This window comes from Pipistrellus hanaki (assembly GCF_964339955.1).
Source record: "Pipistrellus hanaki genome assembly, chromosome: 4".
NCBI lineage: Eukaryota > Metazoa > Chordata > Mammalia > Chiroptera > Vespertilionidae > Pipistrellus > Pipistrellus hanaki.
In genome coordinates this window covers 73,230,115-73,256,375 of record NC_140506.1, presented here as the reverse complement: position 1 = coordinate 73,256,375, position 26,261 = coordinate 73,230,115, and the positions used below count along the sequence as shown (strand labels likewise).

At 49.4% G+C, this 26,261-nt stretch overlaps 2 protein-coding genes across 4 annotated transcripts; one reads left to right on the top strand and one right to left on the bottom strand.

Moving 5' to 3' along the window:
- The first annotated feature begins 16,797 nt into the window (after nt 1-16,797).
- On the top strand, nt 16,798-19,314 carry ABHD11 (abhydrolase domain containing 11). Its single transcript, XM_084881625.1, has 6 exons — nt 16,798-17,003; nt 17,189-17,327; nt 17,994-18,167; nt 18,343-18,513; nt 18,630-18,811; nt 19,023-19,314. Exons 1-6 carry the CDS (start codon nt 16,882-16,884, stop codon nt 19,153-19,155), a joined length of 921 nt encoding a protein of 306 aa, XP_084737751.1. The 5' UTR covers nt 16,798-16,881; the 3' UTR covers nt 19,156-19,314.
- Nucleotides 19,276-22,833, bottom strand: LOC311621513 (uncharacterized protein). 3 transcript variants are annotated; one of them, XR_014794840.1, is made up of 4 exons: nt 20,341-22,833; nt 19,917-20,011; nt 19,567-19,687; nt 19,276-19,482 (listed from the first exon to the last, which is right to left on the bottom strand). XR_014794840.1 is itself a non-coding variant. In XM_084881636.1 (3 exons), the coding sequence occupies exons 1-3, from the start codon at nt 20,228-20,230 to the stop codon at nt 19,336-19,338; spliced, it is 582 nt and encodes a 193-aa protein (XP_084737762.1). In that variant the 5' UTR covers nt 20,231-22,833; the 3' UTR covers nt 19,276-19,335. The 3 variants fall into 3 exon arrangements, 1 of the variants encoding a protein (XP_084737762.1); XR_014794839.1 differs by having other exon boundaries at nt 19,276-19,687; XM_084881636.1 differs by having other exon boundaries at nt 19,917-22,833.
- Between the last annotated feature and the right edge of the window lie 3,428 nt (nt 22,834-26,261).

Here is a 26,261-nt window from a genome sequence, read left to right as displayed (position 1 = left end):
TCAGAACAGACAAAGGCATGAAGAGTCCCCTGGGAGAAGTGACAGACTTTGGACCTTACTCTGGTGTTATGGGAGTCATGGAAGGCCGTGCCTTGTCAGAGGTATGCTCTCTCACACAGCCTCTCCAGCAGCCCTGCAGAGCTGGGGTTCGGGGAGGCCAGTGAAGGTGGAAGACCTTCTAAGAGGCTATGTAGCCCTCCCAGTATGAGATGATACAAGCCAGAAGGAAAGCAGGGACAGCGGGACTGGGAGCAGGGCCTGATGGGGCTGTTCGCAGGGCCAGAGAACCATTTGGATACGCAGGGTGGGAAAGAGGGAAGGACTGGGAGAGCCCCGATTTTCCACCCTAGATCACTGATTGCATTGTGAAGCCATTTACCAAAATAGGAGCCCAGAATCCTGGGGGAAGATGATGGCGTTCAGCTTTGAGTGTACAGAGATTGACAAGCCTGTAGGACCGTCGGGCGAGGTGTCCAGGAAATGGCTGGGCATATATAGAGCTCTGGAACTCAGGAGTGGTAAACTTGGCTTTTGTTAGCATACTGAAGGGAACTGAAACCGGGGAGTGGATGAAGTCAGTCTAGAAACCAAAGGGAGGAAGGGTTTCGAGAAGGCAGGCATTGGCCACGGTGTCCGAGGCTGCAGAAGTGGTCAGAGAGACCTGAGGAGTAGCTGTGAGATTAAAATAAGGTGACCGGACGTCCCGCTTTTGGTGGGACAGTCCCGATTTTTAACAATTTGTCCCATGTCCTGGCACTTTTTTAAAATGCCGCTGGACAAATTGTTAAAAATCGGGACTGTCCCGCCAAAAGCGGGACGTCTGGTCACCTTAGATTAAAAGCAGTAGCGTGGCTCAGTGGTTGAGCATCAACCTGTGAACCAGGAGGTCACCGTTCAATTCTTGGGCAGAGTACATGCCCGGGCTTGATCTCCAATAGGGAGCTTGCAGATGGCAGCCAATCAATGATTCTTTCTCATCATTGATATTTCTCTCTCCCTCTCCCTTCCTCTCTGAAATCAATAAAAATAAAAATTTAAATTAAAAAAACAAAAACACAGCAAAGTGGTCACTGGTGGCCTTAGCAAGAGGTGTGGGGGTGGGGCAGACATAGAGGACAGAAAAGTGAGTGGGAGAAGGGAAGCAAAAACAGAATATGTAGACCCTGCATCCAAGAAGTTTGCTTATAAAGGGAATCAAGGCCAAATTAGCAACTTGAGGGGGAGTGAGGGTAACAGGACAGGTATTTAAAATTGAGGAAACTTTTAATTTTTAATATATATTTTATTGATTTTTTACAGAGAGGAAGGGAGAGAGATAGAGAGCTAGAAACGTCGATGAGAGAGAAACATCAACCAGTTGCCTCTTGCACACCCCCTACCGGGGATGTGCCCGCAACCAAGGTACCTGCCCTTGACCGGAATCGAACCAGGGACCTTTCAGTCCGCAGACCGACGCTCTACCACTGAGCCAAACCGGTTTCGGCTAAAATTGAGGAAACTTGACATTATTTCAGCTAACTATATCTCAAACTTCTTTGCCTGAAGCAAAATTAAACAAAAGGTCCCAGTGGTAGTCAAGTTTTTCAGTAAAATATTCCACTTAGCTCCCCAAAAGTTCTTTGGTGAAGGAACACTAACATGTTACCCTATATGAGCCGAGGAAGAGGAAGTAGGTTCCTATGAATAGTAAGAAGACCCTAGCTGCAGGTCACCCTCTGTGAGGTTCAGGAAGGGACTTGGAATGTCATTACTCTCTCCACCCAGCTCCCCTGGGGAACCACTCTTCCAGTCACAGGGGAGTGACTGGATCTGCAGGTGAGGGGGACAGTTGATGGAGAAGAGTCCCAGGGAGAGCTGGAGAAGGGATGTGGGCTCACAAAAGGCAGAAGGGCTCAGTGGAGAACCTCAGTGAGGGGAAGGTGGCACAGAGGAGGGATTGGTGAAGGGAAAGGGCCCAATGAAATAGTGGGGCTCCAGTGGGTTTGGCTCAATGGATAGAGCATTGGTCTGCAGACCTGAAAGGTCCCAGGTTCGATTCCAGTTAAGGGCACATGCCCGGGATGTGAGCTGGATCCCCATTGGGGGGCATGCAGGAGGCAGGGGATCAATGATTCTCTTTCATCATTGATATTTATATCTCTCTCCTTCTCCCTTCCTCTCTGAAATCAATTAAAAATATATTTTGGCCGGGACCGGTTTGGCTCAATGGATAGAGCGTCGGCTTGGGGACTGAAAGGTCCCGGGTTCGATTCCGGTCAAGGGCATGTGCCTTGGTTGCGGGCATATCCCCGGTGGGGGGGTGTGCAAGAGGCAGCTGATCGATGACTCTCTCTCATCGATGTTTCTAGCTCTCTATCTCTCTCCCTTCCTCTCTGTACAAAACCAATAAAATATATTAAAAAAATAATAATAATAAAATAAATAAATAAAAATATATTTTGGAAAAATAAAAGAAATGGTGGGGACTCAGCAAAGGGGGTCAGTGAAGGGGACGGGTCTCAGTGAGGGGAAGGGTCAGAGAGGGAGGAGGCTTAGCAATAGGTGAGGGAGAGGGAACTGGGAAGAGAAATGTCCTCTGGGCCTGTCTGGGATGGGGTTTGAGGGGTGGGCAGAGAGCCAAGCCTTTGCATCTCACTTCATCCCCACAGGCTCTGGCTAAGGTGCAGGTTAGGCCAAGCCAGCCAGCCCTGAGGGGTACCTGGTGGCTTCTTTGTCTCAGAGAGTCCTGCAGGCAGGAGCAAGGTTATTCATTTACCACTAGCCTCAAGAGAGCAGCCTGGTCAGACACTGCCTGGGCAGAGCTGCAGCCTGGGGCCCAGAGCCAGCCAGCCCACTCCCAGCACCTCCAAGCCAGAGAGATGTGGTGCAGACTGGATCCTTGGGCGGGGTGGGACAGGGTGGGGTGGGACAGGGTAGGGTGTGGCGGGGTGGGTTGGGAAGGGCTCAGAGCCTCAGACTCTCCCTGGCTCCCAGGTCTCTCCCTGAAGCCTCCTAGAGGGAGGTTAGGTATCCTAATCTATATTCTATCACCCCAACAGGCACACAGCCTTGCCTGGCTTTAGGGTCTGTCCTAATCCATTCTCTTCTGATCCCTTCTGGAATTTAGACTCTAACCAGAGTTGGTGGAATTTTCAGCACAAGCTGAGGAGGATCCCACATGAGGGGGCCCCAGGAAATCTCCAGATGGCTGGAGAAGAGAAAGGCATTGGTGTCTAGGAACACCCTGGCCTGGGGGTTAGCTGCTTTCTAGATCCACTCCTTCTCCTCTGTGACTGAGCAATTCTCTTCTCCTTTTGGCTCTCAGTTTCCCCGTTATTTCAATAAGGGAGGAACCAGATTATTCGTGAGGGCCTCTCTAACTCGTCTTTTCATCCCCATTTTTATCCTTATCACCCCCTGCAGAAGAAAATTAGTCAAAACCAAAATGACCAGGAAGCAGGGCAGTGCACTCCTCTGAGCCTCGATTTTCTCATCCACAAAATGGGTGTGATAATACTGGGCTGTCTTGTGGACTAGCTAAGTCATCTCAAGGGTTCCCGTGCAGCCTACCTCACCCCATCACACATCTATCTTGTTGTTTGGTTTCTTGTCAGATTTCCCCACCAGAACATCGCCTTCCAAGGTCAGGGAGAACTGGAAGCAATGGTGGCATGAAAGCAAAGCTAGGCCTTGATTGAGGTGCGGACCTTAATTGAGGTCAGTACGTATTTGTTAGTATTTCGGTGTATTCAGCCAGGCAGACAACTGGAAACACGAGGAAGATGGCTGGGTCGTGAGAAAGTTCCTGGATTTCTTTACAATCCACAGACCTGAGGCCCACAGCCAGGCCCTGGGGCTCTGTCCCACCCCACCTTCCACTGAGGTGCCTCTGGCCTCCTGGTCTTGCCACACCTGTTCCAGCTCTTCCTCCTGCAGAGACCAAAAGCCAAGTGCTATAGCAAACAAACCCAGCGTTTATTGTGGCTCCCTCAAGGTCTGAAGCCTGCAGGGAAGAACAGACAGTACTTTCCTTCTCCCTCCCCTACCAGGGCTCCATTAAAGGTCAGCCGTGCCAAGACGGGGAAAGAGCAGGTAGAGAGGTGAGCGACGGCACTGGCTCTGGCGCTCAACAAGAGACCTTGGGCAAGTCACTGGCCACCCTCACTCTCACCTATAAGAGGGGTGGTACCATCGCTGTGATGCCCATAAGAACCCTCCAATGTAGGCATGACACCGCGAGGCCGATGATGAGACATTAGTCTAGAAGGGAGCAACCGGGAGCCATGGAAACATTTCTGCCTAGTAACTGTCACCTCCCTGGGGCCCTCAGGGGCTATGGTAGATGCAGCTTTTCTTATGGCTTAAGCCAGTTTGACTTAGGATTTCCAGCCAAAGGCAACCTAACCAGTACAACTTGGCTGCCATAAAAATAAAAAATAAAAAGAATCAAATATAACGTCTCTTGTGAAGTGGTCTTGCAGAAAAATCAAAACAATAAATCAAATCTAAATCTGATTGAATTTCTAGATCAGGTTTCAATTTACAGGCCATGCGAAGGAGAGAGGAACTCATTAACAGAATGCAATCAGCAAAAGCCAGGTGTGGAGGATTTTTATAGGACAAAGAAATGGGTTCTTCAATAAAAAAAATTTTCAAGGGAAACCAAAAAATGAGATGTAGGGAAACCTATATAGATCAAGAGACTTAAAAGACATATCAACCCATCACATTTGTGGACCTTAATTGGTTCCTGATTTGAACTGTTAAAAAGTGTATGGCATTTTTGAAACGATTAGAAATTTGAACGTTGAGTGAATAATTGGTAAGTGTAAGCAATAATATAAACAGAGCCACTTTATTTCTTTTTATTTGCTTTTTTAAATGTTTTTATTGATTTTTTGAGAAAGAGGAAATTAGAGGGGGAGAGAGAGAGAATCATTGATGAGAGAGGACCATCCATCAATCAGCTACTTCCTGTACTACCCCCACCCAGGATCAAGCCCACAACTAGCCCTGGGCATGTGCCTGTCCTGCCCTGGAATCTAAGGCGACCTCTCAGGTGCCTGGGATGACAACCAACGGAGCTAAAGAGAGCCACTTTAAGATGGAGCTGGAGCTGCCATACCAGAGGTGCACACCTTGGACTTCAAATAACCTCAGGACTGGGCCTCAGCAAACTTGTGCCTCAAAAAACAAACAAACAAACAAACAACAACAAAAAAAAACCTGTTGGCAAAGATAACAAGATTATTATGAATACTGCACTAATGACTACTAGACTGAAAACTTTAAGCATTATTTAGAATTAACATCACTATGTTATCTTCCTTCTATTGATGGGATTGTCCCCTTCATCTTCTCATAAATGCCTCTTGTGTTTATCACTTAGTCAGGACATTATCTGAGCTTCTGCCTAAATTAATGATTCCTGGGTAGCTCTATTGATCTCAAATGAACACTTGTTTGCCTCTCCCTTTGAAAGGCCTTTCATTTTTAAGTTATTACAAGGAACTATTACTTTTTAAAATGTGCAAGTGATATGGTGGTTTATGTTGTGTTTTTTATTTTTTTATTTTTTAATATATTTTATTGATTTTTTACAGAGAGGAAGGGAGAGAGATAGAGAGCTAGAAATGTCGATGAGAGAGAAACATCGACCAGCTGCCTCTTGCACACCCCCCACCAGGGATGTGCCCGCAACCAATGTACATGCCCCTGACTGGAATCAAACCCGGGACCTTTCAGTCCGCAGACCAATGCTCTACCACTAAGCCAAACTGGTTTCGGCTATTGTGGTTTTTTTTGTTTTTTTTTTTTAAAATAGTCATTACCTTTAATGGAAACATACTGAAAAAAATAATAATAAAATAAAAGGCACATACTGAAATATTTACAGTTGAAACATTAACAGATATGATGTCTGAGACTTAGTTCAAAATAATGTGCAGGTGGGAGTGGAGATAGATGGAGCATAGATGAAAGAAGATTGGCCTTGAGAAGTCTTCATATATCAATAGTCACCCTAAATGTAAATGGACTGACCTCACCAATTAAATGGCACAGAGGAACAGGATGGATTAAAAAACAAGACCCAGCCGGGACCTGTTTGGCTCAGTGGATAGAGCGTCGGCCTGCGGACTGAAAGGTCCTGGGTTCGATTCCGGGCAAAGGCATGTACCTTGGTTGCGGGCATATCCCCAGTGGGGGGTGTGCAAGAGGCAGCTGATCGATGATTCTCTCTCATTGATGTTTCTAACTCTCTATCCCTGTCTCTTCCTCTCTGTAAAAAATAAATAAAATATTTTTTTTAAAAAGGTAACAAGAGACAATGATGACACCCTATATAATAAAAGGCTAATATGCAAATGGACTAGACAGCAGAACAACCGGTCACTATGATGCTCACTGACCACCAGGGGACAAACGCTCAATGCAAGAGCTGCCCCTGGTGGTCAGTGCGCTCCCACAGGGGGAGCACTGCTCAGCCAGAAGCCAGGCTCATGGCTGGCGAGCACAGCAGTGGTGACAGGAGCCTCTCTCGCTCTAAGGATGTCCATCTGCCAACTTACGCCATCAGTTGGACATCTCCCCAAGGCTCCCGTACTGCGAGGGGGTGCAGTCCAGGCTGAGGGATACCCCCATCTCTGAGTGCACAAATTTTGTGCACCAGCCTCTAGTATATTAATAATGAAATATCAGAAGAAGAAATGAAGAAAACAATTCTATTTACAATTGCAACAACAACAACAAAAAGATAAAACAACTAGGAATAAACTTAACAAGGGAGTAAAGGACCTATACAGTATACTGAAAACTATAAGACATTGTTGAAAGAAATTGAAGAAGATATAAAGGAAGAAAAAGATATTCCACCCTTATAGGTTGGAAGAATCAACATAGTTAAAATGGCGACATTACCTAAAGCAACATATAGATTTAATGCAATCCCCATCAAAATCCCAAAGACATTTTTCAAAGAAATGGAGCAAATAATCATTAAATTTGTCTGGAATCACAAAAGACCCTGAATAGCCAAAGCAATCTTAAAGAAAAAGAACAAAGCCAGAGGTATCATACTCACTGACTTCAAATTGTACTACAAAGCTGCAATTACATTAAAAGCATGACATTGGCAGAAAAACAGACACACAGAGCAATGGAACAGAATTGAGAACTCAGAAATAAACCCAGAGGTACATGGGCAATTAATTTTCCACAAAGGAGCGAAAACATACAGAGAAAGGAAAGACTCTTTGATAAATGGTGTTGAGAAGACGCCCAACCAACCAAGCCCCACTGGGCAGGGCGGTATTTCTGTTCTTTAAAAAGAAAGACGTTTCCTTGACTTCACATCTCCAAACAGATACCACCCCATTTTTCTGCTCACCTTGTCAAGGGTTATCTGACCACCCAATTTCATTTCCTCCCCTCCCAAATGCCAACCAGCCACCCTGGTCTGCTCCTGCCTCCACTCTTTCATTACTTCAAGCTGCTCCTGGCAAGGTCCTCAGATTTGCCATGGCCAACAGTCGCTTTTCAATCTGGAGCTTACTGGACACTCTCAGCCATTTTGGACATAGTTGACTGCTCCTTTCCCTTGGAACTATGGCTATATATATAAAAATATATATAATTTATTTTTTACAGAGAGGGATAGAGAGTTAGAAACAGTGACGAGAGAGAAACATCAACCAGCTGCCTCTTGTACACCCCCTACTGGGGATGTGCCTGAAACCAACGTACATGCCCTTGTCCGGAATCGAACCCGGCACCTTTCAGTCTGCAGGCCGACGCTCTACCACTGAGCCAAACCGGTTTCGGCAACTATGGCTTATTCTACTCTTTGTGACAGCACCCCACCTGGCCTTCCTCCCCCCTCCATGTCCACTCCTCCATCTCCTTTCCCTGGTCTTCCTCTACTTAACTCCAAGGGTCCTCTGTCCTGGGCCCTCTCCTCTTCCTTTAACGTGCAAAGGACAATACCCTTTGATTGTCTCAACCCTTTCCCATGGCTTTAACATCCTCTGGTTTTGGGCCCTTTGCCTCAAGCTCCCCATTCAGGCATCCAGTTGCCTCCTTGGATACCTTGGAGGTAGTGGGGGGCAGCAGTTTACAGCATGGCGCCTAGAGCTCCACCACTTGGGATTGGATCCTGGCCTGCAGCTTCCAAGCTGTGTGATCCTGAGCAATTAATTAACCTCTCTGTGGCTCAATTCTCTCAGCTATAAAGGAGGAACCATAAATAATACATATATATATATATATACCCTCTCACAGTCATTATGAGGATTAAATGAGGTAATGGATATAAAGCACTTAGAACAGTGTTTGGCACTTATTAAGCACTCAATAAATGTTAACTATAGTCTTCCCTCAAAATCCCCACCTGCCGTGGGATTGGTTCTAAGACCCCCACAGATACCAAAATTCAAGGATGCACAAGTTCCTTATATAAAATGGTGTTGTCATAATGCCATAGAGGCTACAGCAGAGTATGCCTACATATCAGTTCATTCATGTGGATTCCGCATAGTGCTCAGTGTGCGGCAAATTCAAGTTTTGTTTTGGGAACTTTATGGGATATTTTTCCAAATATATATTGTTAATCCTGACCCAAGGATATTTTTTTCCATTGATTTTCAGAGATAGTAGAAGGGAGGGAGGGGGGGAAGGAGAGGAGGAAGATATATATATAATATATATATATATATATTATATATATATATATTATATATATATATATATATATATATATATATATATATATATATATATAGAGAGAGAGAGAGAGAGAGAGAGAGAGAGAGAGAGAGACATCAATTGGCTGCCTCCCCCACCCACCCCGACAGGGCAGGGATCAAGCCTGCAACCCAGGTACACGCCCTTGACCAGAAATCAAACCCAAGACCCTTCAGTGCATGGGCCAACACTCTAATCACTGAGCACACGCAGGGCTTTTTCTGAAATTTTTTTTTCTTTTTTTTTTTTTTAATATATTTTTATTGATTTTGTACAGAGAGGAAGGGAGAGAGATAGAGAGTTAGAAACATCGATGAGAGAGAGTCATCGATCAGCTGCCTCTTGCACACCCCCTACTGGGAATGTGCCCGCAACCAAGGTACATGCCCTTGACCGGAATCGAACCCGGGACCTTTCAGTCCCCAAGCCGACGCTCTATCCATTGAGATAAACCGGTTTCGGCTCTGAATGTTTTTGATCCACAGTCAGCTGAATCTGTGGATGTGAGATCCATAGATACAGAGGGCCTACTATATTATGATATCTCATTGGCATCTCAAACTTAACAGGCCTCACGTGGAACTCCTGACTCTTCCTACCACTGGTACCCTGTAGAGAAAAAAATAAAATAAAAATTTCTCTCCAGGATTCCCCACCTCAGCAGAACTACCCACCGATGTGCTCAGTCCAGAAACCTGGGGGTTGTCCTTGATGCCTTCCCTTTCCTCACCACCATCTCCCTCTCTACCCACCCAATTCTTAATCAAATCCTATTGATTCTAAGTCAAAATATATTTCAGATCTGTCTGTCTCTTCATGCCTCCACAGCCATCTCCCAGTCAAATGTTACCATCATGGCCTAACTGCCCCCGAGCTGACTTTTCCTCCCCTCCTCCGTTTCCCTTTTATTCTGTCCCCCACCATCTGCCACGAAGCCAGTCTTATAAAAATGTAAATCATGTCTCTTCCTGCTTAAAACCTTTATGGCTCTCATTTCTCTTAGACTAACAACCAAATCTCCTACCAGTTATATGCTTGGACCAACCCAAGCCCACCTCATATACACTTTCTTTCCTTGCTTTCTCTGCTCCAACTTCCTCTAACAAGGGAAGGTTTTGTGCACCTCAGGGACTTTGCACTTGCTGTTCCTTCTGCCTAGAACAATCTCCCGCCCCCGAACCCCCACTGTTATATGATATGATTGCCTTCTTCTTATCCTTTAGATTTCACCTTACCTGAGGTCTTCCCTATCACCATACTTATTCGCTCCCACCCCAACTATTATTGAACACAGACAGCTCTCTGCTCCCTGAATTTATCACAATTTGTACTTACATATTTATTTCTTTGAATATGACCTGTCTTCCCCACTAGAGAGTAGAAAAGCTGAGGGGGGGGGGGGTGTTGTTTTTGTATTCCCTGAGCAATAGGTTCATGTAATTGCCATATTCCTAAGCTCTACAATTCATGCTTGGTATTAGCAGGGGCTCAGTAAATATGTGTTGGATGAATTAAACTGAATTTAAAAAGAAAGTCAGTTTGGCCCTGGCCAGTTAGCCGAGTTGGTTAGAGCGTCATTCCCAGTAAGCCAAGGTTGAGAGTTCACTCTCCTGTCAGGGCACATCCAAGAAACAACCAATGAACGCATAAACAACTGGAACAACAGTGATGTTTCTCTCTTCTTTCCTCTCTCTCTAAAATCAATGGACAATTTTTTTTCAGCCAGTTGGCAAAAGTGTTTGGCATGGTAGCAATAACGAAAGTCCACAAACTCAGATGTGCAATGACATTATTTCCTGGATACTCCGTTCTGCCCAGGCAGTTGGAAACGAGTTGAACTTTAATCCTCCTGAGGTCGGACACAGTTCTATGATATTCAGCCGGGCCGAATTTGCTGGGGAAGGGAGGAGGGGTCAGGAATAAGGCTGGGGGTGGGGAGGTGGCGGTTGGACAGCATCCAGCCCTCAGGCAATGGCGATCACTGCTTAAACATCACCACCCTGTCTCATTGGCCCCTCAGCCTGTGGTTCACTGTGTCTGGTCTGGGACATGGGAATATTGTGTAAGCACTGCCTGCCTAGTAAGCCCAGGAGCTATTCCTCTCTGGGGACCCTGCCAAGAAGCAGGTGGCAGAACCCTCCCCCCTCCTATTCTTGGCCCAGACACTTGTCTCTGCTGAGGCATTCCTTTCCCCTCAGGGCTTCGGCTTTGAAACACATAAACCAGCTCTTCTGCTTTCAGGTCTGCCACATATGTGCATCCCCAGGGACAAGGAGCACAAAACCCAGAGCACACTCTGGGTGGGAATGGCTGGGGGGAGAGGGAGGATCACGGGGGAGGGGAGGAGGAGACATATGTAAAACTTTAAACAATAAATTAAAAATAAATAAATAAAAATTAATTGAGTACTAAGAATATAGTAGACATTTATGTATAATAAATTGAAAATTCTTATTTTTAATAGACTCCTATCCTCCATGGAAAACATTATTATAATAAAGGAAACCTTACACTTCACTGTAGCTTTGATGTGAATAAAATGACCATTAAAGTGTGTGTGTGGGGGGGGAAACAGAGCACAGAAAAATGGGAAAACATAAATAGGAAGAAAATAGAAATACATTGTGTGTTTGGAAAAGATCATGCTGGTTACCATTAGGTACTGGAGTGGCCAAAATGGAGGAGACCGCAATGCAGGGAAGAGATGGGGCCTTGGAGATGGAGCAAAGCAGATGGACATCTGGGAGATAAAAACTATGTGGGGGACAGCGGTGGGGGAGGTAAGGAAGGAGGCATCAGGAATGACTCCTAAGACTCTACATTGGGAGATGGGATGGCTTTGCCATGGCACAAGGTGTTCCCACTTTGGGAACACTTGACCCCATGGTAACCCCTTCACCTGGCTGACTCCTACTCATCCTTCTGCTTTCCATTCAAGCACCACTTAGTCAGAGCCAGCCGCCTCACCTGACCCCAGGGCCTGTCGGATTCCTGCTTTACACTCTCGCTTTCCTTCCTGTATTTCCTCAGTGTGTGACTTAGTGTAGCCTCCACCGGACTACCAGGTCTCTGAGTTGATCTCCTCGGCTCGCCCTTGCATCCCCAGTACCTAGCACATAGTAGGTTTCAATAAATGAAGGCTCAAAAATGAAGGCAGAGGAGGCTGGAATATAGCTTGCAGGCTGGTGTTTCTCAACGGGGAGAGAAGGTTGCGGAGTTTCAAAATACAAGGACTCCCAACAAACAAAGAAGATGTGGAGAAAAGGGAGCCTCGCCAAGCACGTGTGGCTCAGTGGTTGAATGTCAACCCATGCACCAGGAGGTCATGGCTTGATTCTGGGTCAGGGCACATGCCCGGGTTGCAGGCTTGATCCCCAGTGTGGGGTGTGCAGAGGCAGCGGATTGATGATTCTCTCTCATCAATGTTGATTCTCTCTCTCTCTTACTCTCCTTTTCTTTCTGAAACCAATATATATATATATATATATTAATTTAAAATGGAACTGTCTATGACTCAGTGATTCCTCTTTTGGGAATTTATCCAAAGAAACCGGAAACACTAATTCAAAAGAATATATGTACCTCTATGTTCACTGCAGTGTTATTTACAACAGCCAAGATCTAGAAACAGCTCAAGTGGATGAGTCTGTGTGTGGGTGGGGTGGGAAGTGGGGAGACTGTGTTACATTACCCATGGGATACCACTCTGCTGTAAGAAGGAAGAGAATTTTATCCTTTGCAACAGCGTGGATAGACCTGGAGAACCTTACTCTAAGTCAAACAAGTCAAACAAAGGAAGACAAGTACCATATGATTTCACCCATGTGGAATTTAGTGAACAAACTGAACTACAAGCAAAACAGAGACAGACTCCGGGGAGCAGGCAGACAGCTCTGGGGGTGGGGTTTGAGAGAAAAAAAAAAAAAAAAGGATTCCCTCTTCCACCTCCACTCCAAAGGTGGGTGTCCTCACCCCACCCACTTTAAGAATTTATGGGTGTGATGACTGTTCCTGGGGGTCAGTGACTCTGCCACTTGAGACTCAGGAGAAAGGAAGTTACAAACAGTTGCTGCTAGTAGGGCCTGTCAGAGGTTCTGGAGCAAAAAAGTGAGTGGATGAAAGTAAGAGCCTGAGGATCCCTGGGCCTGGGGGAGCTTGGAGGGGAGGAGGTATGAGTAGGGTCTGGAGGAGGCAGAGAGGCCCCCAGAGATGTTCTTGACACCAGAGCGATGGACGACCCTGTGCAGTCCCTGCCTTCAAACCATGGTCCCCAGGGCTTCTCCATCCTGCTCTGAAGAAATAAACACTCTGCAGAATCCACTGTTGTGTGGTCCATGCGTTTGTTGTTTGTTGCACGGTTGTGTCTAGACAAGAGCCTGTGTGTAGAAAGGCAGGTAGTCAAGAGGTTCCAAAAGTGTGGATGGATTGTTGAAGGAAGAAAAGAAGCAGCGAATGTTCTCAAAGCGCTCGGGGAATCTGGGGGAGACACAGGGGATTACCACGCCCACGTGGGGCAGGCAGATTAAATGAGGTAATGTGCAAGAAAGTCCTGGCAGTTTAATAAACTCGGGTTCAAAATCTGGCAACAGAAGCTGCCCTGGGATGGAGCGGGGAGGGATGAGATGGGAGAAGGTGGGGGGCAGTCACACAGGGGCTCCTGGGGGCAGCTCCACAAGAAACCTCCTGGGGTCCTAGGGAGCCCCAACCCCCTACCCCCTGCAAGACTGACAGCACTGCCCCGCCTGCGGGCCCGCAGGAATTTGCCCCGTGACCTCTCCGGGCGCACTCCTGTCACCATGGCGACCAACCCCGGAACAAGCGGCCTGATTGTCCCTGCTCAGCGGGGCAGGTGAAACCCCGGCCACGTGACCGATACTGGTCCAGGTGCGGTTACAGGACACCCGCCGCCTCCCCGCTTTAACCCATCCGGCGCCACCGCCTCCGGGGTGCAGAGTCCCAGCCTCCGCAGGCCACACCCCTGAGGCCCCCGTCACTCCGCCCGGGCAGGCTTTAGGGCTGGGCGGAGCGATGGGAGCTGGGTTACTCCACCTCCGCCTCCCCATTTGCACTTTACAGGGAAGGCTGGAACTTCTGGGAACAGGGCCGCTGAAGGGTAGACCTTCTCGGAGGTAGTGAGTTGTTCTGCAACCCGGTTCTCCCCCCATCACCTCAGCATATCAGGGCTCAGAGGCCTCCCCTCCAGCACTGAAGCCCCCCGCCCCCCCGCCCCCCCCCCCCCAGGGAGGCTTTCACCACCTGTGAGTCCACCAGCCTGTTCCTAACAAGCTGCGTGGGGTGGGCAGCGCCCTAGGTGGACCCTTCTCCCCCAACACACTATCACCGGAGTTCTTCCCAGGTGGCAACGAGAGCAAACTTCCAAAAGCCAACTGGTTTTTCTGCTTGCTGATCTCACCCTAACCAGCCACATGACGGGGCTGGCAGGGAGGGGGGATCAGTGGGGGGGTCTCAAAGTTGCTTCTGCCCTCAGACTCTGAGCTCTGGCTGGGGCTGATGTCAGGGTCCTGGGGCAGGCTCCGTTTACCAGGCTAGACAGGTTGGCGTGAGGGTGGGGGTCAGCTCAAAATACTCCCTTTCTGAGTCGCCAACATTATGCCATCTCCCTTCCCCTTCTTCCACCAACTCTAGAAAAACACGGCTGGATCCAATCCCAGTCCAGGGCTCAGATGTCCTCACCGCTTCCCTAATGATTATTATGCTGGTAACAAACGAATACACCACCTGTGACTTGAAAGCCCTCCTCGGATTAGAACAAAAACACCTGCCAGCCCTCAGGCTGACTCAAAGTGGGAGCCGTTTATTTATGAGGCCTGAGAGTAGTTAGAACGCCTCCTACTGGTCCCGGTTCCACCCAGCATTCCCTAAAGTGGGAGGAAGGCCCGTGTAACCCTTGCAAGCCCAGGTGTCAGCTCCAGGAAGGGGCACAGATCCAGCCACCAGCTCAACCTTCACCTAAGCCTCAGCTACTGCCCTGGATCTCTCCAGGATCATCCAGTAAAATTACCATTGCCTTTAGCACCAGAAGAACAAAACACGACTCTGGGCCTATGGTGGACACAGAGAAGGGCTGCTCTATAATACTGTAGAGTGCACTCTGACGAATGCTTTAGAACATGGGGTGGAAGAAATTCGTTTCAACCAGGGAAATCTGGGAAGGCTTGCGGAGGAGGTGGCCGTTATCCTGGAACCTGGCACCTGGCTCCCTGGAAGGCAGGCACAGCATCCCAGCAGGGGGAGGGGTCACTGTGGTAAAGATCGAAAGGGAGGTGTGCAGTGTAGTTCTCAGGGTGCTTCCTTGGGGAGTAAGAGAAGGGGGAGCATGGGTGGAAATCCAATCGTCCTGGGGGAAGCTTGGGATGTGGTGATGAAGTTTCAACTTTTTCAACTATGGGGAGTCCCTGAAGGGTGCTGAGCCAAAAGATGCTATAGAAAGAGCAGCCACTCCCCCTGGTGAGGTAGCTGTTGGTTGGAGCACTGTCCTGATACACCAAGGTTTCAGGTTCTATCCCTAGTCAGGGTACATACAGGAATCAACCAATGGCTCAGTGGTGGAGTTTCGACCTATAAACCAGGAGTTCACAGTTTGATTCCCAGGCAGGGCACATGCCCAGGTTGGGGGCTCGATCCCCAGTGTGGGGCATGCAGGAGGCAGCTGGTCGATGATTCTTTCTCATCATTGATGTTTCTATCTGTCCCTCTCTCTTCTTCTCTGAAATCAATTAAAACATTTTTTTAAAAAAGAACCAACCAATGAATGCATAAACAAATAGAACAACAAATCAATGTTTCTTCTCTCTGTCTCTAAAGACAATAAATAAAATTTTTAATTTTTTTTCAGTTGCCTGAGGAATAATTTTATTTTTTTTCCTTTTTTAAATTAAATTATCTGTGTGCATATCTTACCATTTCCCTAAATAAAAAAATTTTAAAAAGAAAAAGTAAGCCACTCTTGCAAACTGCTGAAGGATGGGCTGCAGCGGAAGCCAACTGAGACCTGAGATGATACCACCAATGCCACCTCTATCACGGACGAGGGAGAAAAGACGGCAGCGGTTCAGCGTTCCAAAGAAAGGCGATTTCTCTGCAAGATGCGCTGAGATCTATGGGTGGAAGGATTATAAAAGGGGGGAGGAAGGAGGAGGGAGAAGATCTGAGTCATTTCAACTCAGATGCCCCCCCAGTACAAACACCCACTTTTGACTCGCATTTATGAATGGCAGACCAGAGGTTCCGGTTTGCTTCAGTTTCCCCGTTTGTAAAGAACGGGGTGGGGAGATGGTTGAAGATAACTCTAGACTAGTCCCTCCTAGCTCTTTCTCCAGTCCACGATTCAGGATGGGTAAGAGGTTTCTCCTTCCAGCCCGTCCGGCGCCCTCCTCCCCATCCTGTGCCTCCAAGCAGTAGCTCTGACGTTGGTAGCCATCCCAGGTCTCCCTCCCGCGCCCCTCCCACCCCCCTGGGCGGCACACAAAGTATGGCATCCACCCAAGACGGTGGGTGAGGGCAGGGGAGCGGACAGGTGCGCTCCGGGTGCGGGTGCAGGCAGGGCCTCCTAGGCCAGCCAAGAGCCTGTCCCGCGGCCGCCCAGAGCTCGCATCAAAACCTAGGACATCCATGCCGAAACCGGTTTCACTCAGTGGATAAAGCATCAGCCTTCGGACTGAAGGGTCCCAGGTTCGATTCTGGGCACGTACATTGGTTGCGGGCACATCCCCAGTGGGAGGTGTGCAGGATGCAGCTAATCAATGTTTCTAGCTATCCCTCTCCCTTTTTCTCTATAAAAAAAAAATCAATAAAATATATATTTTTTTAAACCAAAAAAACAAAAACAAAAAACAACAGGACATCCAGAGCAGCTGAGACCGGGTTCCCGGAACGCCGGGCCCAGACTCCCCGCGGAGCTCCGCGTGCGGGGCCGGGTGCTTTGTGGCTCTGCCCAGGCCGGGGCGAGGCCAGGGCGGTGCTCCCGCCGGAGGGGCGGGGCGGGGGGAATTGACAGCTCCTAGGATTACGTCAGGAGATGGGAGCGAAGGCGGGCAGAAGGCGGAGCTCCGATGGGCACGGGGCGAGGCTCAGCAGAGGCGGGAGGCGGGGCTCGGGTACAGAACGTGCTCGCGGGGTGCGTGCGGGGAGCGGCTCCCGGGCATGCTCAGCTGGGCTCGGACCTGGAGGCTCCCCCCTGGGGGGCTCGAGCTCCCCAGAATCTGCTTCTCCAGGGTGCCCGTCGCACCAAGCAGCGGCAGCGGCCGGAGCGGCGCCAAGCCGAGGTCAGTCAAGGGCACCCAGTGGGAGGCCGTCCATGAACCCTCCTCCTACTCCTCCTTCTCCTCCGGTGCATTCCCGACGGCCCCACCTCCTCCGCCTGGGCCCGCCTCCCCCCAGGGCCCCAGGCCGCTCCCCCAAACCTCGCCCCCAGTCGGCTCCGATCAGCCCCCATCCTCGCCCCTTCCAGGAGATCGGTGCCTCTTTCCTACAAGCTTCTGGATGGGGAGGCGGGCCGCCCAGCCCTCGTCTTTCTGCACGGGCTCTTCGGCAGCAAAACCAACTTCAACTCTATCGCCAAGGCCCTGGCTCAGCAGACAGGCCGGAGGGTGAGCTTCCGGGAGAGGCGGAGTCCCGCGGGTGGCGGTGGGGAGGGGGGCGGGGATTGGGGGGCATGAGGCTGAGGCGGGGCCAGCTCCTCTACCCTCACCGCTGGGACCGGGCTGAGCAGTGACAGGTGACAGAGAAAGAGCTAGGAGGGACTCTAGAGGTTACAGGGACAGGTCTTTCTGAAAAGAGAGGTTGACCTTCTAAAGATGCAGCCTGCATTCATTCCCTGGTACTTCCATCCATCCAGTCCATCTCCATGTGCATGCTCCAAACTGAGCGAGGCTCCAATGCTTAAATGCAGACACCCTCCCCGCGCCGGGGGCCAGCCCCTTGCTTGTTCACCAAGGATGACAGGGGACTTATTGCCTCTCAGGGCAGACCATCCTCCTGTGCTTCAACTGTTGGAAATTCTTGGCGTCTTCTTTCTCTGGAGTTGCTACCCAGCCAGGCCAGACCTTCAGAGATGTGGTCACACTCGTTGGGTCTTCTCTTTTGTATCCGTGACCCCAGGTTCTACATCTGGGCCTCCTAGGTCTGGGAACTGGGCCTTCTCACTATCTGAGTCCTTCTTCTGCTTTAGGATCTCTCTCCAGGTTCCCCACCCCCTTGGCTGTCCATGCCCCAGTGTGAATGCCAGTGCTGCCCCCTCTCACCCCCTTCCCCAGGTGCTGACAGTGGATGCCCGGAACCATGGTGACAGCCCCCACAGCCCAGACATGAGCTACGAGGCTATGATCCAGGACCTGCAGGACCTCCTGCCCCAGCTGGGCCTAGCGCCCTGTGTCCTCATTGGCCACAGCATGGGAGGCAAGACAGCCATGTTGCTGGCACTGCAGAGGGTGAGCCGACCTTATCCAGGGCTTCTCCTCTCATCCAGTGTAGATCCTGAGTGCCCAGCTGGCAACCTGAGACTCCAAGGAGCCTGGGGCGGCCAAGTTCAGGACCGGGGAACCAGGCCTGCGACCCACTGTGCGTGCCCTAAGGCTGGATTGCCAGTCCAGTTCTCTCCCGCAGCCGGAGCTGGTGGAACGTCTGGTTGTCGTGGACATCAGCCCAGTGAACACTATAACCAGCTCAAACTTTCCAGCCTACATGGCAGCCATGAAGGCCACAGACATCCCAGAGAAGATGTCCCGCTCCTCCGCCCGCAGACTGGCCGATAAAAAGCTCAGCTCTATTATTCAGGTGATACCCTCAAGGCCCTGGGTAGTTTGGGTCGGGACCTGTCGAGAGACCAGTGGCAGCCCAAGTCTCACAGGGAGCCCTCCCTCCCCCCTTCTGTATCCCCTTCCCCCCCACAGGACACGGCTGTGCGGGCGTTCCTGCTCACCAACCTGGTGGAGGCAGACGGGCGCTTTGTGTGGAGAGTGAACTTGGATGCCTTGGCCCAGCATGTGGACGAGATCATGGCCTTCCCGCCACAACAAGAGTCCTACCCTGGGCCTACCCTCTTCCTCCTCGGTGGAAAGTCTGACTTCGTGCAGTAAGCCAGGCTGAGTGGTAGACAGGGCATGGCTTACTTACCTGGGGAGCCTGCCTTGGGGAGGGCTCGGGTGGGGCAGTGAGCTCCCGAGAGCTTGGAAACACCACGGGGCATATAGCTCTCCACCTCTTCCTGATGTGCCTTCGCTTTTCTTTCTCTTCCCATCTCTCCACTTTCACCCCTTGTTGGCGGCCTTCTCCTCGACGGACAGTCCCAGTCACCACCCTGAGATTAAGCGACTCTTCCCTGGGGCCCAGATACAGACCGTGCCGGATGCCGGGCACTGGGTCCACGCTGACCGCCCACACGACTTCATGGCTGCCATCCGAGGCTTCCTGGCCTGAGAGTTGCCGGCCAGAGGGGCCACGTTTGAAGCCCCAGGTGTCAAGGCCATGCAGCTTGTTCCCTGTTTCCGCACAGGAGGACTCAGGTGGGCACTGAGAGGGCACGAGGTGCGAAGGTGGTCAGGCCTCAAGTTTTAATGAATAAAAGATACTGCTCTCAAGGTTCTGGGCTGAGCGCTCTCACCACCAATGCCCCCACCAGCGCTGGGGGAACCAAACCCACGGGGTCGTGGCTGTTCCGGGCGGCGTGGGGGCTCTCCGAGTGCTGCTGGACTCTCTCTGCAGCTGACTCTCCACCAGCTGCCTCACCAGCCGCTGCATGTCCTCCTGGGGGCAGGAGAGAAGGTTCACAGGCAGACTCGGGGCCTGCCTCCCTGTCCCTCCTGGGCCCAGCTGGCATTCCCACCCTACCTCCCAGGCCTCCGCCTCCTGCCTCAGCCTCAGTTTCTCCTCCAGGACCTCCAGCAGCTGGGCCTCTGCAGCTCGTAACTTGGCTTTGCATGTGTCCAGCTCAGCCTCCACAGCCTGTTTCCTGCAGGTGGCAGAGAGAACAAAACTGAGGCCCAGGGCTTACCGATCGGATGCTGGGCCCCGGGGGATGGGCAGATATGGCCACAGCCCCTGCCTTGTGGCACAGAAAGCTGTTGGTGTGGCGTTTCTTCCAGGAATGCCTGCCTTCCCCCGCCCCTCTTCCAGCCGGACAGAGCCCTGAGGGTGAGCCAGCACTGCCCCCGCAGCTCCCACAGACAGCTGCCTCTCACTTGGCAATGGCTTCATCCCGCTCCTGGAGGACTCGGTCCAGCGAGGGCTCTGTCTGGGTGTCCCCCAGTGCTCCAGCCGCTGAGGATTCTGGGCTCTGTTGCAGGGTGGGAGGGGAGGGAACAGTGATCTTGGGCTTGCCTGGCCGAGGTGCCCCTCTCTGGGCCCTTCCACCCTGGCCTTGTCCCTGAGCCGATAGCAGGAAGGGAAGGGTCTGAGACACTCCGTATCTGCCCCTTCGTTTCCCGGTCTCAGGGACCTGTGAAAGGAAAGCAGAGGCCTTCTGCCATGGTGAGGGGTAGCAGGTGTGGCCCATGCCCGGCTGAAGGGTAAGCAGAGAGGGCACGTGTTTGGACCCCCGAGGAGGAAGGGAGTTCTCACCTGACCCCGAGGAAAGAGAGAAGGTGGGTTGAGGAGGCTACTTACCCCTCAAGGGCCCCAGACAGAGAAGGTGGCTGGTGACAGGAACTCTAGTCAGCGGGGTGAGGCAAGTGGAGGACATAGCCCTTTGCCCTCCCTTCCTGGCACGGCACTCCCTGTTAAGCCCCGCCTTAGGCAGGCAGGCGGGTCCCTGCCTCCTCTCCCAGCTCCTGGAACCCTGCAGCCAGGCCCCGGGCCTCTCTGCATTCCTTACCCAAAGGGGGCGCTCTACCCACAGCAGGAAAGGAGAAAGAAGGGACAGAGCCAGGGCTGCCCCAATGCTGAGAAACAGGTGCCCAGCCCCCCAACTTGAAGGACTGGCATCTTGGTACCTTGGATGGCATTTCCACACATATAACTGTAACCTCACCTCAGCAGAAAACAAGAAAAATGTTTAACCATTCCTGGCACATTCTTCCTAACATTTTTTCTTTTTTTAATCCTCACCTGAGGATATTTTTTCATTGATTTCTAGAAAGAGTGGAAGGGATGGAGGATAGTGGAAGGGAGAGCAAGAGCATGGATATGAGAGAGACAGATGGATTGTTTGCCTCTCACACCCAATGGGGAACCTGTAATGGAGGTACCTTGACTGGGAATTGAACCAGGGGCCGATACTCTAACCAAGTGGTTCTCAACCTTCCTAATGCCACAACCCTTTAATACAGCCCCTCACGTTGTGGTGACCCCCAACCATAAAATTATTTTCATTGTTACTTCATAACTGTAATGTTGCTACTGTTATGAATCGTAATGTAAATATCTGTGTTTTCCGATGGTCTTAGGGTTGTGACCCACAGGTTGAGAACTGCTAGCAGGGTCACAACGAAATAATTTTATGGTCACAGCATTAGAAAAGTTGAGAACCACTGCCCTAATGCAACACCCCTTTGTTGAGAGTCAGGGCGTTTCAAGAGGCTACTCTGTTCCATGGTCCAGACAGGGGTCTCCAGGGCTAGTAAAGGCAAAGCATAGATACACTCAGAAAGGGGTGTTGGAGGTCCAGGGGCAGTGGGAGCGCAAGGGCCCCTCATTCCCAGTTAGTCAAAGTGGGTTCCACAGGAGCTTGTCTGAAATGAATCCAGCAGGTCAGCAAGCGTCAGCCAGGCAAACGGCTAACACCTTTGCCATGTTTGTTTATTTTTTAATTTTAATTTTTTATTTGGAAACAATTTCATACTAGTCTTTGATGTCCAAAAAAATATTATTTTAGGGTTCCAAAAAAAACCTAATATGGTATCAAGCGTTGCACCGGTTGTCATATCTCCCCAGCCTCCCTCATTCTAGAACAATTTGCAACCTTTGAGTTTCATGGCCTTGACACACTTGAAGATTACAGAAAAGTTATTTTAAAACTGTCCTTCGCCCTGGGTTTGTCCAAACCTTCCTCATGATTCGACCACTGTTACACGTTTTGTGAAGATAAATCACAGAAATGATGATGCTGTGTTCTCATATCCAAAATTATTCGGAACCAAAACTGGTAGTGTGAATGTTGATTTCTTGATCATGATTGATAAGTGTTGGGGAAGGGAGTTACTTTGAGATGCTGAAACTTCCTTTTCTTCATCCCATTTTCACCCATAGGTTTCAGGATCCATTGCAAATGATGCTTTCCTAATTTCACCATTTCGTCTACACTTGATTTGTTGGCATCCTATTGCAAAGAACTGTTTCTTTACCCCCATTTATTTATTCATTTATTTATATCAAATGGACTTCTGGTTTCCTATTTTATTGAATGCATTGGAACCCATTCCTATCGCTTATTTCAATGCTTACATTGTACCAGATTCGGTTTGGTCAATGGGTGCCCCTTGCTGACCTCTTGCCGTTTTGATGTGTGCCATCGTCCTTTGAACACTGCCTTTCTTTCTGGCTCAACAAGATAGTCCAGGCTCCTCTGGTTTTACCCTGCCCCTGCCTTAGGATTAGTCATTTCTACAAGAGGCCGTGTGTGTGTGTGTGTGTGTGTGTGTGTGTGTGTGTATGTGTTTGTGTGTGTGTGTGTGTGTTGATGGCAAATAGTATTTAAAAACCAAGATCTGGTTTTAGGTGTGCTTGTTGCACTTAGGGTAATCTCTGCTCCCCAGCCCACTCAGTAGCCACACATTTACACACAAAAACGCACACAACTTCATTTATTTTTTTTATTTATGCGATGGTTAATTTTATGTGTCAAGTTGACTGGTTAAACATGACTTCTGAGTGTGTTTCTGGAAGAGAGTGATTTTTGAGTTGGTGGACTGAGTAAAGCAGGTGGTCCTTCCCAATATGGGAGAGCACGATCCAATCCGCTGGTGAAAAAGCAGAGGACAGTTGAATTCTCTCTCCCTGACCGCTTGAGGGGGGATACTGGTCTTCTCCTGCTCTGGAACTGGTCCTCACCTCATCGGTGTTCCTGGTTCTCAGGCCTCTGTACTCAGACTGGAACTGTGCCACCAGCTTTCCGAGTCTCCAGCTTGCAGATGGCAGACAGTAGGACTTCTCAGCCTCCGTAATCCGTGAGTCAATTCCACACAATAAATCTCTTTCTCTATATTTATTCTATTGGTTCTCATTCTCTGGAGAACCCTAACTAATACAATTTACATATATGAGAAAAAATTTACATTTAGAGCTTAAATTCTAATCCAACAGCATGGGGTTCTTCCCAGCTTTCCTCCTTTACATATTTTACCCCCTTGCCACAATTGTCTTCGATATATTTCATAATTTTTTCAATCCTCCTGTATGTAGCTAATCTCCAAAAACAACTGGGCTCCCCTGACTTAAATGCCCTCCTTAAAATAGACACTGCTACACCAGATGCCTTGTGTCCCCCCACACAGGGCCACCCTCCTGCAGGGCCACCCTCCCGCCCTGTCCAGTGCCTTCCTCATGCACAGTCATGGCTGCCAGTGGGCTGTCAAAAATTTCTAAGGGCTTTCCATTCATTCATTCACCCATTCCACAGATATTTATTGAGCACATACTATGTACAAGGCATGTTTCCATGCATACATTCCATGTACCAGGCATGTTTGCTCCTCTGCCCTTAGGAATGTTTCCAGGTAGTGGACATAAAACAGGAAGACAGACAAAAAACACAAAGCTGCCTCCTCTTCCTCCTCCAGACTCCTACAGCCCTATACTTGCCCATCATTGTCTTGTCATTGCCAAGGTGTTTCTCCCACCAGTCCACAGATTTCTGAAAGGGAGGTGTTGACTGTCAGTCATCCCAACCTGTGCAAATGGGTACTGAGCTGTGATGGCATTGGTGCGGCAACACTGTTCATGACCAGCAGATGGCAGCAGTTATCAATATCTGGGATCCAGTGGGCAAGGGGTTGCCTCACCCGCCCAGCCTGTGCAATAGAAACAGAGGGGACTTAGGAGCGTTAAAAGCCCAGCCATTCTCACAGTGCTCCTCTATGGGAACACTGCTCATTCCAGCATGCAGGTGTTTGCCATTCATTCCACAATACACTGGGCCAGCCTTGGAAGTGATGAGACCATGACCTGGTTCCTTTCCTTCCTCTAATGAGGGACAGGCACCCAGGACAATAAGCGCTGTGATAGCACTAAGTGCTATTCTGCCCCTGGCCACCGATTCAAACGCCCTGCCTCTGTGAAGGGGTTCCGCACCCCAGCAAGCTGGCTGCTCTGGGGACACAAGGCATCTGGTGTAGCAGTGCCTATTTTAGCCCCTGCCATGTTCTGGCTCCTCTGTCTCTGCCCATCCCTCATGTGTGAGGGAATATTTCACTTCCACTTTTAGCCCTTGTTTCTTCTTACACACACACACACACACACACACACACACCCTGGACTGTGGCTCACAACTTCCATCTCTATACAAAACAGACCATCCCTGCCTCCCACAGCTCCAGCCGGTATTCCACACCGACCCTCATCTATCTACATGTCTTGATGGATGTCGGGTTACACATCCTGGTCTGAAGTCTTCCCCTCCCCTGGATCTATTCCTCTCCCAAGCACCAGTTCTGCTCTCATCTGCACAGAGTCACCAGGGCCTGTTGCCTCTAGTTCATAATATCTGTCATTGTTTTCATGTTTTACAACAGACACACTCTTTTAATTATTGAAATAAACTATAGTGATATTAAATAAATTCTTGAGTGCCTTTGACACTCTTCTGCAGTCCAACAGGTCCCGCTTTTATTCAGATCACGGTCTCTGGTCTCTCTCCTAGATACCACAGCAGCCTGCTACAGCCAGCTGTCCTTGATGCTACAAAGGGGCCTCTTTCCTGGCTTTGAGGAACTTCCATGCTAGCCACTTCCAGCCTGGACCTCCCCCATGAATTCTAGACTCTCCTAGGCAATGGCCTACTTGCCCTCCCCATTGGGAAGTCTAATGTGCAACTCAAACTTTAATAGGTCCAAACCCCAAATCCTGATTTATTTCCACCTTCAACCTGCTCCTCCTCGAGTTCTTTCTCCACCTTTGCAAATGTAACACCATCTTTCCAGGTGTTCAGGTCAAAACCCTTGACTCCAAGCCCGGCTGGCATAGCTCAGTGGTTGAACATCGACCTATAAACCAGGAGGTCACAGTTCAATTCCAGGTCACATGTCTAGGTTGCAGGCTCAATCCCCAGTAGGGGTGTGCAGGAGGCATTCGATCAATGATTCTCTTTCATTATTGATGTTTCTTTCTCTCCCTCTCCCTTCTTCTCTGAAATCAATAAAAATATATTTTAAAAACAGAACCCTTCACTCCAATCATCCTTGAATCCTCTCTTCCTCTGTGGCTCTACCTTTAAAATGTATCCAGAACATGACCACGTCTCATCATTACCTCTGTCATCACCTTTGACCTAACCACCTGAGATATTGCAACCACTTCCTAAATGATGTCTCTACTTCCTTCGTGTCTCCTTCAGTCTATTGTCCACTCAGCAGTCCGAGTAATCCTGTTAAAGCCAAGATGGATCTCGTCCCTCCTCTGCTCAAAACCCTCCTGTGGCTCCCACTGCAGGGAGAGAATAAAAGCCAAAGGACACTATCACTTACAAGGCCCCTCCTCAATTCTATGACGTGAGCTCAGAGGAGCTCGTCCTCACCACAGTGCTCCAACCATCCTTGCCTTCTTGCTTTTTCTCCAACATGCTCCCTTCTCGTGGTCATTGCACATAATGTTCCTTCTGCCCAGAATGCTTTCTCCCAGAGATATTCATGCCCCCCCCCCCTCACCTCTTTCAGATATTTATTTATTCAAATACCACTCTCTCAGGCCTCCTGGACCTTCTCATTTAAATTGGAATTCCCACCTTGCCCTGGCCAGGTAGCTCAGTTGGTTAGAGCATAGCCCCCATATATATGCCCCCAAGTTTGCAGGGTTTTTTCCCTGGTCAGGGCACATACAAAACAAAAAACAAACAAACAAAAAAACAACAACCAATGAATGTGTAAATAAGTGGAACAACTGCTGGAGGCTAAAGCAAACATTGTTAGCATAAAAGTGCAAAAGAGACATTGGAAGACAATGGACTTTGATAGTCAGCAATGCTGAATAGTAGCACAAGTTTGCTCCAGCTGTGATTGCAATGGCTCCAGGCGATTTCCTGGCCTGATAATCCTTAGTTTACCAAACTTTACCTTTGATCTCCCTGTATGCATAGCTGAAGAGCAAATGTGTATTCAAAGTGAATGAAAAGCAGATGGACCCGGTCTCTTGGTTCCTCCTCAAGCAACAGGTTTCTACCTGCTCCCCCCCCCCCCCACAATGCCTTCAAAATTCATATTTCTTGTACAGTGTACTCATTGTGTCGTCAGCCCTCCTGCAAATCATCCTGAACTTGCTGTGCAGGTCACAGCAACAACAAGTTGTTCTCTCTCTCTCTCTCTCTCTCTCTCTCTCTCTCTCTCTCTCTCAAATAAATAAATAAATAAATAAATAAATAAAATTGGATTTCCCACCTT

What these genes read in the sequence shown, in the direction of transcription:
- ABHD11 (XM_084881625.1), top strand. Translation starts at nt 16,882, where the DNA reads ATGCTCAGCTGGGCTCGGACCTGGAGGCTCCCCCCTGGGGGGCTCGAG. An exon ending in CGGAGCGGCGCCAAGCCGAG is followed by an intron (nt 17,004 to 17,188) that starts GTCAGTCAAGGG and finishes CGCCCCTTCCAG; the next exon opens with GAGATCGGTGCCTCTTTCCT. An exon ending in GGAAAGTCTGACTTCGTGCA is followed by an intron (nt 18,812 to 19,022) that starts GTAAGCCAGGCT and finishes CTCGACGGACAG; the next exon opens with TCCCAGTCACCACCCTGAGA.
- LOC311621513 (XM_084881636.1), bottom strand. Translation starts at nt 20,230, where the DNA reads ATGGGCCACACCTGCTACCCCTCACCATGGCAGAAGGCCTCTGCTTTC. An exon ending in CGGGATGAAGCCATTGCCAA is followed by an intron (nt 19,688 to 19,916) that starts GTGAGAGGCAGC and finishes TGCCACCTGCAG; the next exon opens with GAAACAGGCTGTGGAGGCTG. An exon ending in AGGAGGCGGAGGCCTGGGAG is followed by an intron (nt 19,483 to 19,566) that starts GTAGGGTGGGAA and finishes TCCTGCCCCCAG; the next exon opens with GAGGACATGCAGCGGCTGGT.